The sequence below is a fragment of the Capricornis sumatraensis genome, chromosome 20 (genome assembly GCF_032405125.1).
Source record: "Capricornis sumatraensis isolate serow.1 chromosome 20, serow.2, whole genome shotgun sequence".
Taxonomy (NCBI): domain Eukaryota; kingdom Metazoa; phylum Chordata; class Mammalia; order Artiodactyla; family Bovidae; genus Capricornis; species Capricornis sumatraensis.
In genome coordinates, this window is record NC_091088.1 from 22,466,767 (window position 1) to 22,482,967 (window position 16,201).

General features: G+C 44.4%; 1 protein-coding gene across 1 annotated transcript in view; it reads right to left on the reverse strand.

The window, feature by feature from the left end:
- The window catches only part of ABCC11 (ATP binding cassette subfamily C member 11), an 80,209-nt gene that overhangs the window by 37,780 nt on the left and 26,228 nt on the right, over positions 1-16,201 (reverse strand). Inside the window, exons 9-11 of the mRNA XM_068993016.1 lie at positions 9,478-9,585; positions 4,575-4,835; positions 2,489-2,560 (exon numbers count right to left, since the gene is read on the reverse strand). Of these exons, the coding sequence (XP_068849117.1) occupies positions 2,489-2,560; positions 4,575-4,835; positions 9,478-9,585 (441 nt within the window). The remainder of the gene's footprint in view (positions 1-2,488; positions 2,561-4,574; positions 4,836-9,477; positions 9,586-16,201) is intronic.

Consider the following 16,201-nt stretch of genomic DNA (forward strand, 5'->3'; position numbering starts at 1 on the left):
CAGAGCTCTGACATCAGCTGGACTGCTGTCCTCCCTGGCTGCATCCCTCGCCTGCTGGCAGCTCTGGGCAAGTCACCTCTCTCAGCCTCATTTACTCATCTGTAAACTGTGGATCACAATAAACTGTGGAAGATTCTGAAAGAGATGGGAATACCAGACCACCTGACCTGCCTCTTGAGAAACCTATCTGCAGGTCAGGAAGCAGCAGTTAGAACTGGACATGGAACAACAGACTGATTCCAAATAGGAAAAGGAGTGTGTCAAGGCTGTATATTGTCACCCTGCTTATTTAACTTCTATGCAGATTATATCATGAGAAACGCTGGGCTGGATGAAGCACAAAATGGAATCAAGATTGCCAGGAGAAATATCAATAACCTCAGATATGCAGATGACACCACCCTTATGGCAGAAAGTGAAGAGGAATTAAAAAGCCTCTTGATGAAAGTGAAAGAGGAGAGTGAAAAAGTTGGCTTAAAGCTCAACATTCAGAAAACGAAGATCTGGTCCCATCACTTCATGGGAAATAGATGGGGAAACAGTGGAAACCGTGGCAGACTTTCTTTTTTTGGGCTCCAAAATCACTGCAGATGGTGACTGCAGCCATAAAATTAAAAGACGCTTACTCCTTGGAAGGAAAGTTATGACCAAACTAAATAGTATATTGAAAAATAGAGACATTACTTTGCCAACAAAGATCTGTCTAGTCAAGGCTATGGCTTTTCCAGTGGTCATGTATGGATGTGAGAGTTGGACTGTGAAGAAGGCTGAGCGCCAAAGAATTGATGCTTTTGAACTGTGGTGTTGGAGAAGACTCTTGAGAGTCCCTTGGACTGCAAGAAGATCCAACCAGTCCATTCTGAAGGAGATCAGTCCTGGGATTTCTTTGGAAGGAATGATGCTAAAGCTGAAACTCCAGTACTTTGGCCACCTCATGTGAAGAGTTGACTCATTGGAAAAGACTTTGATGCTGGGAGGGATTGGGGGCAGGAGGAGAAGGGGACAACAGAGGATTAGATGGTGGGATGGCATCACCAACTCGATGGATGTGAGTCTGAGTGAACTCCAGGAGTTGGTGATGGACGGGGAAACCTGGGGTGCTGCGATTCATGGGGTCTCAAAGAGTCGAACACAACTGTACGACTGAACTGAACTGAACTGAAACTGACCTCAATGTCTGTACCTTCCTCATGGAGTTGTTTTTGGGTTGGGGGCCAAGGGAAAAAATGGGAAGCTCTGAACACAGGGCCTGGCATTCAAATACTATTCAAACTATTTTTATTAAAAAAAAAAAAAAAGTGGAGACTTCCCTGGCGGCCCAGTGGTTAAGAATCCACCTTGCAATGCAAGGGACGTGGGTTTGATCCCTGGTCAGGGAACCAAGATTCTACATGCGTGGGAGCAACTAAGCCCTCACACTGTAACTAGAGAATCCATGAGCCACAATGAAAGATTCCACATAATGCAATGAAGACACCTCATGCCGCAACTAAGACACAACACAGCCGAATGTATAAGCGAATGAATGAATTATTTTTTAATAGTGGAAGTTTTCTTCTCCTTAGTTGTAAGAAGTTGGGGGAAGAAGTTGTATCACCTGTGGTGCACAAAAAACATGAGCCATCAGACTGATGTATTCAGAGAGAATTGCTATTGACAAGGTGACCGCTTTCCTAGGAGGTGATGAGTTTGTCCATGTGCTTTCAGGAGGAGGAGCTAAGGAAGGAGGGATATCAGATAGTTCTCCCAACCATGTGGGAAGGAGGGCAATGGACAAGGTTGGGAGGGGGTAGGAGAGAAGCCCTAGGACGCAGTGAGGCTGAGGCTGAGTGTGGAAGGTCTGGAGAGATCCCCCGTGGGAAGGGGGCCATAGACACACAGATGGCTGTTAGGATAGAGCCCAGGTGTTATGACTGTTTTCTGTTGTTCACTAGGAGGTGTGCAACATGACCTCAGTGTTTGGGGGGAAGGGGTTGGTCTTGTTGGAAACTGGAGAAGGAGTGGGCTGAGTGAGTCACATGCTTGCAGAGCTGCAGATGAAGCAGACCTCAAGAATGTCCCAAGGCAATGCGATTAAATGGTTCCGATTTCAAGGGCCTGATGCTGCCTCCATAGGGACACATGTCCCACTCTGAGTTTGTCTTCATGAGATGATTTCTGTTATCATATTAAGCATCGAGGTGCCTGTATCATCACCTTGGTGGCTGCTTGATTACAGCAAAGGGCAGGGAAAGCACAGAGAACAGATGAGGATGGAGCTCCAGGTGTCCTAAGAAGTGGTTCTCCCATTGGAAGGTGAAATGGAAGCACATTCATAACTCACCTCCCCCACGGCACATGCTCAACTGTTTTGAGTTTATAAAAATTCTATGGGCTTAGACCCCTTTGTGGGAAAGACGTGGTGGTGTGACTTGCTGGGGGACCTGGAACCTGGGAGTTCCTGGCCCTCAGAGAGGCGGGGTGCATACATGGGCCACAAGACACTCACCTGCCCCAGGATGGCTGACAGCAGGCTGCTCTTGCCACTCCCCGTGTTGCCACAGACCCCTAGCATGGTACCCTGCAAAGCCAAGGAGGACAGACAGGCGTTGGGACAGCTGACTTGCCCAGGACAGGTCTATTATCTTTTATACAAAATGACAAACAGAAAACAGCGACACACACCCCAAGGCCCCTCAGACAAAGCTCAAGAGGAGCTGAGAGGCCAGTCTATACAGGTGGGATGGGGCAACCTCAGAGGAAGGAAATTGCATGAGGGTGGCAGAAAGGAATTATGCACAGATGGTCCTGTCAAGCACAAAACCCAAATTCCAGATCTACATCTATTCTACTCTATGATCCTAGGCAAGTCACTTAGACTCTCTATGCCTCAGTTTCCTCATCTGTAAAATGGGGATAATGAAGCCAGTTCGGCATATATTCTTTCATTTATTCATTCATTCTTCCATCGAATAGTCATGTGCATTTCTTCTGTGTACCAAGCAACGAAGAAAAGAACTCTCATTAAGTTTACAACTAGTGGGAAGAGAAAAACCATGAAATAAATAACAAAACAAAGAAGACAGATGGTGGTAAGTGGTATAAATTAAATACATTTGCTACCGTGACAGACAGTTGGATGTCACTACCGTGACAGCAGTGTTAGATGGGCTGGCCAGGGAAGGCTTCGTAAGAGCATGTGTCACTGCAGCTGATGCCTGAATGACAAGAAGGAGTGAGACAGAAGAAGGCCTGAAGGTTTCACACCACGGGAACACGAGGAGCAAAGGTCCTGAGACAGGAACAAGGCGACTGACAAAGAGCAGCGAGAGGGCTGCTGTGGAGGGAACGAGTGAGAGACAAGGTTGGGGACGTGGGCAGGTGCTCAGGGAAAGCTGGACTCTACCCTAAGTGCAGTGGAGGGCCACTGAAGGACTGAACCAGCAGAGTGACTTGAACTGGTCTGTTTTAGAAGGCTCCCTCTGTCCACCATGCAGGATGGACTGGAAGAGGGCAAAAGTGGAAGCAGAGAGGCTGCCAAGGAGGCTCTTAGAGGAGCTGGGCATGGCATGCTGGTGGCTGGGGCTGGGGCAGCGGAGGCTGTGGTGAGATGAGTCTGGTCCAGGAGAGATGCTTTCAGAGAGCTGCCAGGCCTCACTGATGGAGACTGGATGGGTGGGAGGAAAGGAAAGGAAAGTTTGACTTCTAGGACCTTAACCACTGGAAAGATGGTGATGCCACCTCCAGAGATGGAGAAGACCTGGGGAATGGATCAGAGAGGGTGAAAACCAAGTTCTGTTTTGGTCTTGTTTGTTTGAAATATCTGGTAGGCATTGAACAGGAGGTAATAAAGAGAGTTAAGTCTGGAACTCAGAGGAGACTTCAAGGCTAGAGATAATAACAGCATAGAGACGGAACCTAGAGCCATGCGACTGCAGGTGACCACCAAGGAGGAAAATAGAGATATATCACTAATATTAGAAATTAATATTTATTATTACTAGATGTCAATATTTATTGCTATTAGATATTTGTATCTATTTTAGATATATCTATCATTAGATATAGATCAATGTCTATATTCTATACCTATATGATTATTAGATATTAATATCTATTATACTTTAACAGATATAAGTAGATAATAGAGAAGAGATTTGGACAGAGCAGAGGAGTCAACTGTCGCAAATATTAGTCAGAGAAGAAGCCAAATGACATCAGTTCACAGAGTAACCCAATTGAAAGATATAGCACAGTGCTTGGCACACACGAGGAACTTAATAAACCTTAGTTTAGTCTTTTCCCTTTATCCTTGGTCCCTCCAAAGACCAGCAAACATACAGCTTGCTATTCTAGGTCATGCTATTACAAAACACTTTAGATGATCAACTGATTTACACTTAACTATGAAAGACTTCCTATTTGCCCTCCATGGAAGTTTTCTTTGTCTTTCTATGGAAAATTTCTATTTTAGAGGGAGATCTTGGAGGGGGCAGTTTTTAGCCAAGGAAATGGTGGTGCGTGAGGCCAGTCCTCCAGTCTTCGGCCCTAAAAGTCTGGCCACCAGCCCGCCTGCTTGGACCAGATGAGGGTACCTTTGACACCGCCAGGTTTATCTTGTGCAACTCTGGGCCCCGGGTGTCCCCTTGAACCTCTGGCTCAAGGCCACCCAGGGGTGGCTGAGCTCTGGTCATCCCCTCAGGAGTGTGTCTGTTCTTCTCCACCTCCAAGGCTCCATTGACGATCCCAGGGCAAGTCTTTCTCCATGACAATGTGGCCTCCTCTAAAACCACTGGTTTGCTGGGGTCTTCCAATGCCTTAACATATATGACAGGGCTTTCCTGGAGGAAGAATTTCTGTACAGAAAAAAAAAAAAGAAAAGGAAGCAGGGAGGAATTTAGTTCTTTAGTCCAGGAGGAACACATACCCATTTTACTGGCTTGTCAACTGGTCTGATTTATGAACTTTTAATAAACTGAGAAGTCTGAAGAACCACCATCAATTAGAAGAAGCTAGTTTTTGCTGGTGAAAATTCCACATCAGGGTTTTCCAAATCTCAGACTACTGGGCTGTTCTTTCACGTTTGTACCCTTCCTGTACTATGAGTTCTTTCCCATTTTAACTTAACATTAACTAGTGACATAGCCTGGTGGGCTGCCGTCTATGGGGTCGCACAGAGTCGGACACGGCTGAAGCGACTTAGCAGCAGCAGCAGCAGCAGCAGTGACATAACCTACATTAGCCTCATTACTTAAGTGGTAAGAGCTGTTGAAACATAATACTGATGTGTGGTTTTTCTCATTAACTTTCATTTCTAAGTATTAAAAGTAAAAAGGTCTGTCCAGGCACGACTGTGCAAAATGCTGTTTGGGTCATATATTTCAAAATGTATTGGCAGGTCACTTTTCTCCACACCTCCATCTCACTGTCTGCAAGAAATAAGAGTTGAACTGCAAGAATTCTAGCACCAAAACAAGGTGGGTGGGAAGTATGATCTCACTGATCAAATTACATTTGCATTTCTCCACCGGGACATGCTCAGAAAGAGATCTAGAAAAACACTTGCAGACATTTTGGACAATTGAGTTTGTGTCTCCATAGTAAATGCTGAGCAGTCTTTATTTTCGGTATCTTTTTGCCTTGTCTGAACCTTTGCAAAGAGTATATAGCATTTCACAAAAACACCACAAAAAGCTATTTTCAGAGGACTAAAAGAAATAATGCCACATGTAGCAATATGGATGGACCTAGAGATTATCATACTAAGTGAAGAAAATCCAGAATCTAAAAAGAAAAAAAAGATACAAATGAATTTTATTTACAAAACAGAAACAGACTCACAGACTTGGAAAACAAATGTATTGTCAGCAAAGGAGAAAGGTAGACGGAGGGATAAATTAGGAGTTTGGAATTAACAGATACATAACTACTCTATTTAAAATAGATAATCAACAAGGACCTATTGTATAGCACAGGGAACTCTACTCAATATTCTGTAATAACCTATACAGAAAAATAATTTGAAAAAGAATGTGTGTGTATATTTATATATATATATATATATATATATATCACTTTGCTGTATCCATGAAACCAATACAACATTGTAAATCAATTATACTCTAACATAAAATAAAATTTAGAAAAAAGGTAGTTTGTTTATTTTTTAAAATTGAACCTCAGATACATTGAAATGAATTAACTATAATATTTGGGTCAAGGCTTACAGTCATCAGCGGGAACTGCACGGCTCACTTTATTTCATTTAGCTAGTTGGGCATTTACTCGTTTAGCAATTTTTTAATAACATACTGAATATCTGTGAGCCCACAAGTGGACCCAGGAGCCATGACTTTTATCGATCAATGGGTTCCTTCCCAGCTCATCCTCTGGCTTGGTGGGACAAAGAAACCCCCTCTTTCCAAGCCCTTCCCTTGGGCAAACACTGTCCCCAGATTTGTGGTTTTCATTCCCTTGCTTTAAAAAAAAAAAAAAAGCACACTGCCTTAATGTGTCAGTATAACAAGCACACACCTGGACATGAATCGACACCAACAAACTGGGTTATGGGGTGACCCCCAAATGCTCTCAGCAAATTCTCAGTCTGTAACTTTAATGATGCCACTCAGTGACTTTTCATTTATTATTATTATTTTTTTAATAACCAGTGCAAAGGAAAAGGTGGTCTGGAGGGCTGCCTACCACAGGGCCTTGCCTGGAGCCCCAGTGTGCAGCCTCGGCAGCACCCAGCAGCCAGCTTGCCTCCTACCTGTGGCCACCTGCATGGAGGCAGCCTTCCTGAGGGCCTGCAGCTTTCTTCTCCCTGCCCCACCCACAAGGTGACTCCTTAGTACAGCCCTGAGAGGAACAGAGGAGAAAGAATCTGGCCTTAGAGATCTCTCTTCCCCCTTCCAGCCTGAGGATCTCAAAGACAAAGGCCTATGCATCAGACAGAAAACGCAGATGACTGAAAAGAGGTCTTGAAGTGAAGGGACTTGGAGGGTTAGTACTTGTCCAGCGTAACAGCCCCAGCCCCTTGAGGCGCTGAGGAAGTGCAGCCCAGGGTCTGATATCTTAGCCCTCTCGCTGGTGTTTAGTAGCTAAGTCGTGTCTAATTCTTTGAGACCCCCCCATGGACTGCAGCACGCCAGGCTTCCCTGTCTTTCACTATCTCCTGGAGTTTGCTCAAACTCATGTTCATTGAGTCAGTGATGCCATCCAACCATCTCATCCCAGTTGCCCACTTCTGCTCCTGCCCTCAGTCTTTCCCAGCATCAGAGTCTTTTCCAATGAGCTGGCTCTTCGCATCAGGTGGATAAAGTACTGGAGCTTCAGCTTCAGCATCAGTCCTTCTAATGAATATTCAGGGTTGATTTCCTGTAGGATTCACTGGTTTGATCTCCTTGTAGTCCAAGGGATTCTCAAGAGTCTTCTCCAGCACCACAATTTGAAAGCATCAGTTCTTCGGTGCTCAGCCTTCTTTGTGTCCAACTCTGACATTTGTACACGGCTATACTGGGAAAACCGTAGCTTTGCCCTGACCCTCCCCTTCCAGCCTCCTCCTCTCCTCCTGCATCCCTCCCACCCCCTTCCCTGCCCTGTAGCTGTCTCCTCGGTCATCCCTTCTGCCAGCATCCCTACCCACCCTCTGGGCCCAGGCTGTAGCCTCCTCATCTCCTGCAGGTAGAAACAGGCATGGAAGGGGAGGGCAGGAGAACTCCTCCAGTGGGGAGGAGGAGGTAGAAGGGGCCCCAACAGCTGAAGCTGAGAAGTTAGGGAGCTCCTGAGGCTGTTGATAAGTCAAGAACTAGTGTTACTCAGACAAGACAAGTTAATTCCAGCCTCAGGGCTTTTGTACTTGCTGTCCTCTCTGCTTTGTCATTATCACTCAACTCAAACCTCTCCTTGGGAGAGATACGTCCCTGACCGCTGTGGCCCCAGCCCTCCCCAGCATGCACTCCAGAACATCGCTCTGCTTTATTGGCACCACAGCCCTTCACATGAGCTAATGTTATCTTCTCTGATGGCTAATTCACTTGTACATCACCTGTTTCCAATACCAGATTACGTTATAGAAAAGAACTGACTCCGTATTGGATCTGCTTCTTTCACTTTAACCTTTGCTTCCCATTGCTTTTATCCACTAAAAGGGTACTGCTCGTACATAATGGCCTGCCTCAGGGGACCCTGCCCTTCTGCTTGAATGTTTAACCAGAATGCCTTTGTTCAGGACCGTGTCCACTTGTGGATGGCTACAGGAAGGAAAAAATTAACACATCTCCTTCCCAAGGCTGGCCATGCCAGGAGATATTTGTAAAACCAGTGGTCTTTTTTACTTGCTCACCTCCCCTCATCTCTGTTCTATAAAAGAACCTGGCATCCAGACCTCCATAGGATGGTTATTTTGAGACATTATTCTGACATCTTTTCAGTCTGCCAACTTTCCAAATAAAGTTGTATTCCTTGCCTCAACACCTCGTCTCTTGATTAATTGGCCTGTCGTGTGGTGAGCAGAGTGAGCCTGGACTTGGTAACAATTATAACCCTCTGAGAGCAGGAACCATACAATCATTCTCACTGTGGTGTTCTCCATGACTAGTATTCATTATTTTTGTTTGTTTGTTTTTTCTTCTAAGCCACATTGTGTGACTTGTAGGATCTAAGTTCCCTGCCAGGGATTGAATCAGAGCAACAGCAGTGAAAGTGTAGAGTCTTAACCACTGGACTGCCAGGAAACTTCTTGCTAATTTTTTAATAAGTGTATGAGTGAATGGGTGATGTAGATTGGGGACTGCACACATTTAGGAGAGATGACTATAAAATGCTTTTAGCAATTGGTTTAGATGAGAGTTTCTCAGCTTCGATGCCTATAGGGACAAGACCAGAAAGGTAAAGAAGTGAAGTAAACCATTGCTGAGATGATGAATGGAAAGTAAGCCCCAGGCCTGGAGGTGTGCGATGGCATGGTGGAGGCTGCAGCAAACTCCACCTGAATTCTCTGACTAAATGAGGGGCAGCTACCACCTCGGCTAGAGCTGCTGTGGCCACAGAATAATGTGGGTCCACTATTGCCAGATCTTCTGATTATTCAAGAAAATCCAGAAATCTGAGTTTTTAATATACAATTTCCGGTTTTTTAAATGCCAGCAACAGATGCAATTTTTAAAAAACCAAAACGATCATGGTAACTCTACCCACACCTGAACAGGGTCTGCAGGTCAAACCACATCTGGCTGAGATGTGGTTTGGATCCATGTCCTAGAATGTCCTTGGGGCCTGGTAACTAGCCTGACTCATCTGTCTTCCCAGCCCCACACCACCCTGAGCACAGGAGATCACCGAGTGAGATGGATCAGCAATCCTACTTCTAGTTAGTGCCTCTCCATCTAGGCTGGACTCTGCCTGGCCTGGGGTCACACTCAGGAGGGACGGCATGGGGCTGAAGGCCCATGAGAACGCGGAGTCAAGGGCTGCATGGTCAGACCTCTGGCCACTCACCTTGAACCTGTCCGCGGCAGACACGGAGTTTGTGAGGCCTTTGACTGCGAAGGGTGCTAAGAACACCAACAGCCGCATGGGACTCAAGGTGGCCACGGTGGTGAAGGCCTGGATGAGGCAGAGAGGAGGCAGTGAGTGTCTCGACACTGTCCTGCTCCCCCTCCCAAGGAAGACCCCATCCCGGAGTTTCAAGCTGCAAAGCCAGACCTGCAGCTTCCAGCAAGCAGGTTCTTCATTTGGTATTTCAGGATGACTAGGAAAAGTGGGGAAGAGCACTCATCTTAAAGTCACTGAGTGAAGGCCTGGTTGCGTTTATAGCTTAGCACTGGATAACTCCTTAACTCAGACAGGTCACTCCCACCACAGTTTCCCCATTGGCAAAACCCCCCAAATCCTGACCATGGTACAGGAATAGTTGGGAAACACTGAAAAATTACCCAGAGAGCTACCAGTGACATAGCTTTAAACTATTACTGTTGTTAAAAGAGATTAATCTCCAAAATATACAAACAGCTCATGCAGCTCAATAAAAGAAAAAAAAATCAAAAAATAAGCAGATCTAAACAGACATTTCTCCAAAGAACAGACAGATGACCGGAAAAAAAAAAAAAAAAAAAAAACCATGAAAAGATGTTCAACACCATTAATTATTAGAGAAATGCAAATCAAAACCTACAATGAGGTATCACCTCACACTGGTCACAATGGCCATAATAAAAAAATCTACAAACAATAAATGCTAGACAGAGTGTGGAGAAGAGGGAACCCTCTTGCAGTATTGGTTGCAATGAAAATTGATACAGCCACATTGGAGAACAGCATGGAGGTTCCTTGAAAAAACTAAGAATAAAACTACCATATAACCCAGCAATCCTACTACTAGGCACATACCCTGAGGAAACCAAAACTGAAAAAGACACGTGTACCCCAGTGAACAGCAGCTCTGTTTATAACAGCTAGGACATGGAGGCAGCCCAGATGTCCATCAGCAGACGAATGGATAAAGAAGCTGTGGGACATATTTACAATGGAGTGCTCAGTTCAGTTCAGTTCAGTCGCTCAGTCGTGTCCGACTCTTTGCAACCCCATGAATCATAGCACGCCAGGCCTCCCTGTCCATCACCAACCCCCACAGTGCACTCAGATTCACGTCCATTGAGTCAGTGATGCCATCCAGCTATCTCATCCTCTGTCGTCCCCTTCTCCTCCTGCCCCCAATCCCTCCCAGCATCAAAGTCTTTTCCAATGAGTCAACTCTTCACATGAGGTGGCCAAAGTACTGGAGTTTCAGCTTTAGCATCATTCCTTCCAAAGAAATCCCAGGACTGATCTCCTTCAGAATGGACTGGTTGGATATCCTTGCAGTCCAAGGGACTCTCAAGAGTCTTCTCCAACACCACAGTTCAAAAGCATCAATTATTCGGCACTCAGCTTTCTTCACAGTCCAACTCTCACATCCATACGTGACTACTGGAAAAACTATAGCCTTGACTAGACGGACCTTAGTCGGCAAAGTAATGTCTCTGCTTTTGAATATGCTATCTAGGTTGGTCATAACTTTTCTTCCAAGGAGTAAGTATCTTTTAATTTTATGGCTGCAGTCACCATCTGCAGTGATTTTGGAGCCCAAAAAAATAAAGTCTGACACTGTTTCTACTGTTTGCCCATCTATTTCCCATGAAGTGATGGGACCGGATGCCATGATCTTTGTTTTCTGAATGTTGAGCTTTAAGCCAACTTTTTCACTCTCCACTTTCACTTTCATCAAGAGGCTTTTTAATTCCTCTTCACTTTCTACCATAAGGGTGGTGTCATCTGCATATCTGAGATTATTGATATTTCTCCTGGCAATCTTGATTCCAGCTTGTGTTTCTTCCAGCCCAGCGTTTCTCATGATGTACTCTGCATAGAAGTTAAATAAGCAGGGTGACAATATACAGCCTTGACACACTCCTTTTCCTATTTGGAATCAGTCTGTTGTTCCATGTCCAGTTCTAACTGTTGTTTCCTGACCTGCATACAGATTTCTCAAGAGGCAGGTCAGGTGGTCTGGTATTCCCATCTCTCTCAGAATTTTCCACAGTTTATTGTGATCCACACAGTCAAAGGCTTTGGCATAGTCAATAAAGCAGATGTTTTTCTGGAATTCTCTTGCTTTTTCCATGATCCAGCAGATGTTGGCAATTTGATCTCTGGTCCCTCTGCCTTTTCTAAAACCAGCTTGAACATCAGGAAGTTCACAGTTCACATATTGCTGAAGCCTGGTTTGGAGAACTTAGAGCATTACTTTACTAGTGTGTGAGATGAGTGCAATTGTGCGGTAGTTTGAGCATTCTTTGGCATTGCCTTTCTTTGGGACTGGAATGAAAACGGACCTTTTCCAGTCCTGTGGCCACTGCTGAGTTTTCCAAATTTGCTGGCATATTGAGTGCAGCACTTTCACAGCATCATGTTTCAGGATTTGAAATAGCTCAACTGGAATTCCATCACCTCCACTAGCTTTGTTCATAGTGATGCTTTCTAAGGCCCACTTGGCTTCACATTCCAGGATGTCTGGCTCTGAATGTTACTTAGCCATAAAGAAGAATACATTTGAGAGTCAGTCCTCATGAGGTGAATGAACCTAGAACCTAGTATACAGAGTGAAGTAAGTCAGAAAGAGAAAAACAATTATGGTATACTAATGCATATACATGGAATCTAGAAAGACGGTACTGATGAACCTATTTGCACAGCGGCAGTGAAGATACATTGAGACCAGACTTATGGACAGATGGAGAGGGAAGAAGGAGAGGGTGGGAGGTATGCAGAGACTAACATGGAAACATACATTACCAAGTGCAAAATAGATAGCCAATGGGAATTTGTTGTATGACTCATGGAACTCAAGCTGGGGCTCTGTAACAACCTAGAGGGGTGGGATGGGGAGGGATGTTGGAGGGATGTTCAAGCGAGAAGGGACATGGATAAACCTATGGCTGATTCATGTTGATGTTTGGTGGAAACAAATGCAATACTGTAAAGCAATTATCCTTCAATTAAAAATAAATAAATCAAAAAAATCTATAAAAAATAATGCTGGAGAGGGTGTAGAGAAAAGGGAATCCTCCTATACTGTTGGTGAGAATATAAATTAGTACAACCATTATGGAGAACAATATGGAGGTTTAAATATATATATATATTTATACAATTCGTGACATTGTACAGGAGACAGGGATCAAGACCATTCCCATGGAAAAGAAATGCAAAAAAGGAAAATGCCTGTCTGGGGAGGGCTTACAAATAAATGTGAAAAGAAGAGAAGCGAAAAGCAAAGGAGAAAAGAAAAGATATAAGCATCTGAATGCAGAGTTCCAAAGAATAGCAAGGAGAGATAAGAAAGCCTTCCTCAGTGATCAGTGCAAAGATATAGAGGAAAACAACAAAATGGGAAAGACTAGAGATCTCTTCAAGAAAATTAGAGATACCAAGGGAACATTTCACGCAAAGATGGGCTGAATAAAGGACAGAAAATGGTCTGGACCTAACAGAAGCAGAAGATATTAAGAAGAGGTAGCAAGAATACACAGAAGAACTGTACAAAAGAGATCTTCACGACCCAGATAATCACGATGGTGTGATCACTCACCTAGAGCCAGACATCCTGGAATGTGAAGTCAAGTGGGCCTTAGAAAGCATCACTACGAACAAAGCTAGTGGAGGTGAAGGAATTCCAGTTGAGCTATTTCAAATCCTGAAACATGATGCTGTGAAAGTGCTGCACTCAATATGCCAGCAAATTTAGAAAACTCAGCAGTGGCCACAGGACTAGAAAAGGTCAGTTTTCATTCCAGTCCCAAAGAAAGGCAATGCCAAAGAATGCTCAAAGTACTGCACAATTGCACTCATGGTAACCCACTCCAGTGTTCTTTCCTGGAGAATCCTAGGGATGGGAGAGCCTGGTGGGCTGCCATCTATGGGGTCACGCAGAGTCGGACACGACTGAAGTGACTTAGCAGCAGCAGCATCACACGCTAGTAAAGGAATGCTCAAAATTCTCCAAGCCAGGCTTCAGCAATACATGAACCGTGAACTTCCAGATGTTCAAGCTGGTTTTAGAAAAGGCAGAGGGACCAGAGATCAAATTGCCAACATCCGCTGGATCATGGAAAAAGCAAGAGAGTTCCAGAAAAACATCTATTTCTGCTTTATTGACTATGCCAAAGCCTTTGACTGTGTGGATCACAATAAACTGTGGAAAATTCTGAGAGAGATGGGAATACCAGACTACCTGACCTGCCTCTTGAGAAACCTGGATGCAGGTCAGGAAGCAACAGTTAGAACTGGACATGGAACAACAGACTGGTTCCAAATAGGAAAAGGAGTGTGTCAAGGCTGTATATTGTCACCCTGCTTATTTAACTTCTATGCAGAGTACATCATGAGAAACGCTGGGCTGGAAGAAACACAAGCTGGAATCAAGATTGCCAGGAGAAATATCAATAATCTCAGATATGCAGATGACACCACCCTTATGGCAGAAAGTGAAGAGGAACTAAAGAGCCTCTTGATGAAAGTGAAAGAGGAGAGTGAAAAAAGTTAGCTTAAAGCTCAGAAAACGAAGATCATGGCATCTGGTCCCATCACTTCATGGGAAATAGATGGGGAAACAGTGGAAACAGTGTCAGACTTTATTTTGGGGGGCTCCAAAATCACTGCAGATGGTGATTGCAGCCATGAAATTAAAAGACACTTACTCCTTGGGAGGAAAGTTATGACCAACCTAGATAGCATATTCAAAAGCAGAGACATTACTTTGCCAACAAAGGTCTGTCTAGTCAAGGCTATGGTTTTTCCAGTGGTCACGTATGGATGTGAGATTTGGACCGTGAAGAAAGTTGAGTGCCGAAGAATTGATACTTTTGAACTGTGGTGTTGGAGAAGACTCTTGAGAATCCCTTGGATTGCAAGGAGATCCAACCAGTCCATCCTAAAGGAGATCAGTCCTGGGTGTTCTTTAGAAGGACTGATGCTAAAGCTGAAACTCCAATACTTTGGCCACCTCATGTGAAGAGTTGACTCATTGGAAAAAACCCTGATGTTGGGAGGGATTGGGGGCAGGAGGAGAAGGGGACGACAGAGAATGAGATAGCTGGATGGCATCACCGACTCAATGGACATGAGTTTGGGTGAACTCCAGGAGTTGGTGATGGACAGGGATGCCTGGCGTGCTGTGATTCATGGGGTCGCAAAGAGTCGGACACGACTGAGCAACTGAACTGAACTGAACTGAACATAGACGGTAACCCACCAGGCTCCCCGTCCCTGGGATTCTCCAGGCAAGAGCACTGGAGTGGGTCGTCATTTCCTTCTCCAATGCATGAAAGTGAAAAGTGAAAGGGAAGTTGCTCAGTCATGTCCAACTCTTAGCGACCCCATGGACTGCAGCCCACCAGGCTCCTCCGTCCATGGGATTTTCCAGGCAAGAGTACTGGAGTGGGGTGCCATTGCCTTCTCCAAACTGATATATATATATATATATATATATATATATATATATATATATATATATATATCCCATATTACCCAGCAATCCTACTCCTGGGCATATATTCAGAGAAAATCATAATTTGAAAAGGTATGTACACCACAATATTCATGGAAGCACTATTCACAATAGCCAAGACATGGAAGCAACCTAAACGTCCGATGACAGATGAATAAAGAAAACGTGGTACATACATTCAATGGAATATGATTTAGCATAAAACAGAATGAAATAAGGCCATTAGCAGCAACACGGATGAATCTAGAGATTATCATCCTAAGTGAATTAAGTCAGGTAGGAGAAAGACAAACAGCATATGATATCATTTATATGTGGAATCTAATTTAAAATGGTACAGATGTACTTATTCACAAAACACAGACTCACTGATCTCAAAATTAAACTTACGGTTTTCAAAGGGGAAGCATGGGGGGAAAAGATAAATTAGGAAATTGAGATTAACATGTACACACTACTATATATAAAATAGATAACTAACAAGGACCCAGGGAACTCTACTCAATATTCTGTAATGAGCTATATAGGAAAAAAAATAGGAAAAAGAATTGATATATCTGATTCACTTTGCTAACACAACATTGTAAATGAGCTACAATCCAATAAAAATTTAGAAAAGAAAGAAAAACTCCCTAAGCATCAAGCTTAATCCATGCCTCACCTTACCCTGTCAGGAGACCTTTCCTGACTGTAGCAAACCACGCGTGGTTCTCAGGATCCCAGAGAATGACCTCGGGAAGGTACCTTGGGAGCCTTCCATTCAATTCATGCCGTTCATGCCCCGTCTCTACCCTCTTCTTGGCCCAGATGAACCTCCACTCCCACAGAGCTTTAGTCTAACCTTCAGTCAAACCTGGCGTGGTCTAAGTGCAGTCTGACCTTAAAGTTCCACTGAGCGTTCTCCTTACACAGTCTTCCTACCACCCAACGACTCCCTGGGGTGTTCCTTGGTGTGTGCCAGGCTAGCAGAGGTGACTGCCGTCTGGAGCATCAACAAGCCCTTGGCTGCAGACTGTCAAATGCACCTCTCTTGTTTCAGATGCAGGCTCCTGGGCTCTTTGGATGGATTCTAACCTCTCTAAGAGCTGTTTTGTGGTTGTTGTTATTTAGTCACTAAGTCTTGTCCAATTCTTTGCGACCCCATGGACTGTAGTCCACCAGGTTCCTGTGTCCATG